The sequence below is a fragment of the Vigna unguiculata genome, chromosome 7 (genome assembly GCF_004118075.2).
Source record: "Vigna unguiculata cultivar IT97K-499-35 chromosome 7, ASM411807v1, whole genome shotgun sequence".
Lineage (NCBI taxonomy): Eukaryota > Viridiplantae > Streptophyta > Magnoliopsida > Fabales > Fabaceae > Vigna > Vigna unguiculata.
This window is the reverse complement of record NC_040285.1, coordinates 10489309-10495965: the sequence shown is the minus strand read 5'-3', so window position 1 is coordinate 10495965 and position 6657 is coordinate 10489309. Positions and strand designations below refer to the sequence as shown.

Genomic DNA, 6657 nt, shown 5'->3' with positions numbered 1-6657 from the left:
TGTTAGTTAATCCCTAGCAAAATGTGTAGCAAATCCCTAATTAATCCCTAACAAACTAGTTCTAGCAAATCCCTAACTAATCCCTGGCAAAATGTTTGTAGCAAATCCCTAGCTAATCCCTAGCAAACTAGTTCCTCTATTAGTGGCTGACTTGTTCACTTTGTTTGTGGTCGACTTGTACTTTGCTTTTCCAGGCTTGTTCTTTGCCTTGTCTGACTATTACTCGTCATATTCTTTGCTATCTTAATATCTGAGCTTTTCATACCCAGGTTCTTTTCAATAGGCCAAGCTCATTTTTAGAGATCAAACAACTCTCACATTTACACCAACAAACTGAGCTCCCTTTGAGTTGTTCGTTGTTCCATCAAGCTATTCGGATTCCCTATCGACCTATCTAGACATCCCACTGAGTTATCTGAGTTGTTCACTTGCTCCACTAAGCTACTCAGGCTCCCTATTGAGCTATGTACATGATCTATCAAGCTTTCCACATGATCTTTCGAGATCCCCACATGCTCTTCCGAGGTATGCAAGTTGTGAAGGCACCTCCTAGGGTTATTTTAGCTCCATATGCCTCTCTTTGGGCTATCTGAGCTTTCCATGCCTCTTTCCAGGCTATTCAAGTTCTCAAACCTATTTTATTGTCTTATGGACCTCTTTGACATACTCAGTTGTCTGGTCGGCCTATCCATGCTACTCAATTGTTATGCGGAGTTTACTATTATTACTTGTAAACAAAACACTATAGTTTATAGACTCTATTTTGACTTTTCGTCTCTAAGCCTTAAATTATTCTATCAAGACACAATTATTACCTATTAACAAATACAATAAACTCTCCATGCACACCTAAACAAACTGTATAAGTTTATTCCATTTAAGTTTACCGAATAGAGAACGAGTATTAGACCAACACCCACACGTAAGAGGAAGATTAAATACTCTTACTGCGTATTTATAATTTTGTTTTCAATGTTTCCGGAATGAAAAATGAAAGGGTAGAAGAGTCTCAAATAAAGTGAATATGGGAAAGGGTCAAACTTTTGACATTAGAAAATCATTCAAAATAATAAGGTTACACATGATGAAAGTAAATTAAACTGAACAAGAAAAGAAGAATAGTGGAGGAATAATAAACCAAACATTACACTGATAAGTATAATGCAGGTAAAGGTATAGTCCCTGCACGATTAAATCTTAATTAAGTTTAGTGTCTTCTGAGAGCCAAAGCAGACATAATAACGAGAAGCACAAGGATAACGACAGCGACGAAGGAAGCAACCACAGCTCCACTGGTTTGGGCACAAAAATCTCCAAACTGGTTGCAGATGGCAAGCCAGTTGGAGTCTTGATTGCCGTTGTGTGCCAAGTAAACGATTGCAGCTGCTGAAGCACCACTAGCAGTGGCCAAAGTCAGAAACACCTGCATTTCACAAACAGACAATTAAATAGTTTGTAATTATAATAATTAAGGTTGGTTTAGTTATTGATATCATAATTACTGTGTCTAGGATGATGAGGAAAAGCCTTGGTCCAGGTGCATGAGGGCGTATGATGGCTACCACTGAGAAGGGTAGTGACAGGACAAGATACCCAGCCACCAGTGCCATTGTAATCACAAAAAACCTGCATTTTGGTAACCATTATTAACTTGATTGTTAAGAAAACGCAAATATATGTAGAAAAACCTTCATTAACATGGTTACATACTGAAAAGTAGTGAAGCTATCGTAACTAGCTTCAAACTGAAAGAACTGAGTGAAGAAAGGGAGCGTTTGATCACTTGTTCCCATAGTTGCTGCAGCACCAAGAGATGCTGCTATGCCACCCAACCTTAGAATGAAGTCCATTATGGCTAACCCTTTCTTCCACCCTCCTGGCCTTGCAACTGCGATTGCTTTTCCTTTAGCGACATTGCTGGATTCTGGGACATCCACGGTCGTTGACATTTTTTTATTACTTTGAAACTCGACGGAACCCTATATATGATTGTACTCAACTATGAATTAAAAGACCCAGTGAGTGATGCAAATGGGTCGATGCCGATCGATACCTTATATAGAGACACATTGGTCAACGTTGAGATATATTTTATAAACCACGAGCGATCAGAGGAGTTGTTAAAACCATTTCCACTAAGAGAAATAGTTAGTGGAGACAGGTTTCAGAGAAATTAGTAATTAATATTCTCAAATTATCTTCCAAATGCCTTTTTAAGAATAGGGATTAATGGTCATAAGGATTTCTTTTATCAAAATCGCGCATGAGCTCAGTATCGTGGACTTTTGTTCATCAAACTATAATTCGTGTTCTTTAATAATGTCACAAACAACAACAAAAAACCGTGAAATACCTACGTGAGTTTATATTCAAAATATAAACTTTGTTTATTGCTACAGTTCACCGGTCAACCGAACCTCTCTCATGCAATGCAACACGACACCTCTCTCATGCAATCACCCCCTCGCTCCAAATTGTCCAACTCTCTTTTCTTCTTCCTTCCCCGTATTACCATTTAAATATGTTTTTATGTATTTTTTTTAGTTTATTATATATTTGGAAGCTGGAATTATATTCAATTTGACCATATAACGAATATCATATATTTAAATTTTAGTTTTTGAATACAGTACTATATACAATTTTATGTTATTCCGTTTCTTAATTAGGTTTTATAGAGAGAGAACTTTGTGTATATAGAATGTATACTGTATCTTGTGAGAATCTATAGTTTAAATAAGGACGAGGAAGAAGTTGGAGATAAAGAAGATGATCATAAAGGAATAAAACTAAGAAACATGACAAACACTACAAAAAATAAATGCGTGTAAATAACAATGATTGTTTTTATTCAATAATTATATAAAAATAAAAATAATTTATAATTTTTATTTTTATTTTTGTTTTTGTTTTTTAAAATAAGAGAATAAATAGCTTACGAATGAGTATTTTAATTATCAAACAAATCCAAAACTTAACATAATATTCATTATAATTTATTATTTTTATTTTTGTTTATTTTTATTACTTAAAATAAGATAATTAAAAGATTACGAAGGAGTATTTTAGTTATCATACAAATCAAAGACTTGGCATGATATTCAACAATTATATAAAAATAATAATATAGTTTATAAGTTTTGTTCTTTTTAAAATAAGATAATTAAAAGCCTATGAGAGATATTTCTACTAAGATAAAAATGAAGGCATCCCAAAGAGAAGAAAAGAAAAAGGCTGTGCATATAAATTAAGTTTCACGTGAACTAGTCACTCAAATATAAACATTCATTCACAATAAGAGTTGTTGCTACAATCAAACATTAAGCTTCAATATCGCTTAGAATAATTAAAATTATACCATTCTCTTAGAGATTTTAAAATATCCTTTGGTGACCTATTATGTGAGAAGTGTAAATATCAAAGAGAGGGGTGAAGATATATAAAACATTTGGGCTATTGAAAAGAGTGTGATAATTAAAAACAAAATGGTTCTTCTTTCTTTTTCTTCCTTTTTTCTTTTTTTCCATGCTAGAATTAAAGTTTGAAAATCTAAAAAACTTATTTCACCTTTTTTTTCTTACCTACCATCAATTAAAAAATATTTTTTATTTTAATTTTAAAAAAAAATAAATGCATTCACCCGGACGAAATTGGGTGTCAACACATATACCATGTTTTGTAATTTTTAGGAAAAGGTCTACATGTTAAGTGTTCTAGTACTGCATCCCTAGTTTGTCAACCACACTTTGAACACGGACACTTAATAACACGACCATTACCATGTTCAAAAGAAAAATACAAAAAAAAAAATTCAACTCATTTGAATATTCAATGGTGTTTCGTGGTTTAGAAGTCCACGATTTATCTATTGGCATGACTACAAAATAAATACCAAAGAAAAAATTCATTACTTTTGAAAGGAAGTATAAATCAAGAGGAAGGTGTTCTATCCCCAAAACAATTAAATGAAAGAATTAACTAAAATAATTAGTTCAGAAAAGTATTCAACTAGTGCAAAAAAGACATTCTAGAATAGGGTATTAGATCGGTTATGCGAGAACCGATCTAAAGAAAAATGTGAGGGCAAACTTGTAAATACTGGGAAGCGTATAAGATCGGTTGAATTTTTAACTGATCTAATACACTTCACAATTTTAAAAAAAATGTGAAAACCATATTCATTGTCGCGCTCTCTTTTTTTTTTCTTCCTCACTGATCGCTGCTCTCCACCGTTGTCGCCACCAGTGAGCCCTAGCGTCGTTGTTTCGTTCACTGAAAGCAGAAGCTTTTTTCTCTTCTCTTTTGCGCCTTCGTTGCTCACCATTGGTCATAACCTTTGCTCACCAACGTTGCTGCCGCCCACGAGCCCTAGCGCCGCCATCACCGCCCACGCTCCAAGCTTCCAACCGTCACCCAAGAGCATTAACCTTAACGTCGTCACTTCGTTCACTAAAAGCAGAGGTTTTTTCTCTTCTCTTCATGCCTCTACTCGCGCCTCCGCTCACGACTCCGCTCGAGCCTTCGCTCACGACTCCGTTTGCGCCTCTGATTCTCTAACCTCCTCCCCTCTTTTTATCTGTTTTATTTTTTCTTGATTTGGGTTTATTCCAAGGATGATTAGGGTTGTTTGGGGGTATTCTAAGGGCTTGTTGAAACCATATAGAGTTGCTGAAATGACTGTTTAATTTTCTGAAATGATTTTCTTTTTAGTGTTCATTTTGATTTGGGAATGGAAAATTGAAATTTTGTGGAGTTGTTTTCTAGTTTGTGTAATTTGTATTGCTCATTTGTCTTTAATTGTTGTGTATGTTGTGTATGCCTATTGAATTTAAGGCAAGTTTAGGTAAGGAGTGACGTGCACTTCTGTTTTTCCTTTCCAGTTTAAAGTATTAGATTAGAACTGATCTAATATCTCTTGGACATATTACATCGTTGTATATTAGATCGGTTACGAAATTGATTTAATATGCGTTCTAAAACTGATCTAATATATATATTTTACACTAGTGTTCATTCAAAGAATTATAAAATAAAGGACAAAACATATATATTCTATCCTCAAAACAATTAAATTGAAGAGTTAACTAAAATAATTAGTTAACCAAAGTATTCATTCAAAGCAATTATAAAATAAAGGACAAAACATATATATTCTACACAAATATAAACTTTGGTCTTAGTCTTTTAACTTCTTTTAACTTGTTTTTTTATAAGTTTTAAGTATTCTCATAGGGTGTGTATCATTAATTCAATTCTGTTATCAGAATATGCAACCTAGAAAACAAGCATATTACTTTATAACACCATAGAAAAAATTCATGATTTAGGAAGGAGATCGTACAAACAAGAGGAAAGGTTTACTGTCCTCAAAAGCATTAAATGAACAATAGTTAACTAAAAACTTGGTTAACAAAAATATTCAATGAAAGAAATTATCAAATAAAGAATATCCACATCATTGTGGGAAGCCAGTAATACAGTAAGATCCGAGAAATTTAAATAATTAAAATAAATAATTATTTAATAAATGCGGGTGTTGGGAACCTTTATGGTAATTAATGATGGAGTTTATGACATGGAATAGTATTAGCTCACATGGTTGAGAGTACTTAGTTATTATGAGGAGACTTAGGTTCGAGTCCTATGGATGTCATTTATGTCTTATCATAATTCTTTATTATTTTGGTAATATGCTTGATCATGACGAGTGATAATGTAATCCTAAATGCATAGGAATTATTATGAAACGTGAATGGGTTGATTGGTTGTGCAATGACTTGACAATGGTGTGGTGGTGGGTTCGAACTTGGGCTAGAGTAAAGAGTCGAGTAGGTGAAAAGCTGAATGGTGGGTTCGAACCTGAGGATTTTGGCCATCCTGAGATAAACCCATTTGAATCTTTCTTAACATGCTTCTTGTTATTGGGCCTTTGATTGGGTTTGGACCTTGAGGTGCATGTGAGCCATGGATTGGGCCTAGAGTGGACTCATCATCTCCTTCCCCTTAGAAAGGATTTGTCCAACAATCGGATTTTTGAAGAGACATAATCAAAGGATCTATCTGTGCTCAAAGACGGAAAACAGTTACTTGGAAATTTTTTCAAAAAAGGGTGCATTCGCCGCTTTTTTGGATAAAATTGAAAAATCAATATTCTTTTCTTTTCATAGTTTAAAATCAATGAAACGATTTTTTATGTTAAATATTTGGATTCGTAAAAAGACAAAATTAGTCAGCAAGAAGGTCAAATTGATAAGCATTATCATTGAATTTCTTGATTATTTGGAATGAACCATCACCACGAGGACAAAGTTTGTATTTTCGCAAATGTGGAAACCTTTCCTTTCTTATATGTGACCAAACTAAGTCACCCTCATTAAAACTCCTAGCTCTATTGGCTTTATTGTTATACTTGGAAAATTTTTTAGTTTGAGCTTGAATTTGGTTTCTCACATTTTCATGTAAATCCTTTATGAACTTAGATTTAGATGATTTAGATACCCATTCTTTATGGATGAAATCAAAAGAAGTAGGAAGTGGTATCAAATTTAGAGTTGTGATAGGATTGAAACCATGAACAACCTCAAAAGGAGAGAGCTTGGTGGTGCTATGGACCACACGTTTATATGCAAATTCAATGTGAGGAAGATACTCATCCCA

The 6657-nt window shown here is 33.8% G+C and overlaps 1 protein-coding gene across 1 annotated transcript; it reads right to left on the bottom strand.

Moving 5' to 3' along the window:
- Positions 1–1014: 1014 nt before the first annotated feature.
- Positions 1015–2023, bottom strand: LOC114192343 (casparian strip membrane protein 1). Its single transcript, XM_028082038.1, has 3 exons — positions 1711–2023; positions 1503–1626; positions 1015–1423 (listed from the first exon to the last, which is right to left on the bottom strand). The coding sequence occupies exons 1-3, from the start codon at positions 1947–1949 to the stop codon at positions 1208–1210; spliced, it is 579 nt and encodes a 192-aa protein (XP_027937839.1). The 5' UTR covers positions 1950–2023; the 3' UTR covers positions 1015–1207.
- Between the last annotated feature and the right edge of the window lie 4634 nt (positions 2024–6657).

Coding starts and splice junctions, on each gene's coding strand:
- LOC114192343 (XM_028082038.1), bottom strand. CDS start 1,949: ATGTCAACGACCGTGGATGTCCCAGAATCCAGCAATGTCGCTAAAGGA. Junction 1,627..1,710: donor GATAGCTTCACTACTTTTCA/GTATGTAACCAT, acceptor ACCAAAATGCAG/GTTTTTTGTGATTACAATGG. Junction 1,424..1,502: donor TCCTCATCATCCTAGACACA/GTAATTATGATA, acceptor TGTGAAATGCAG/GTGTTTCTGACTTTGGCCAC.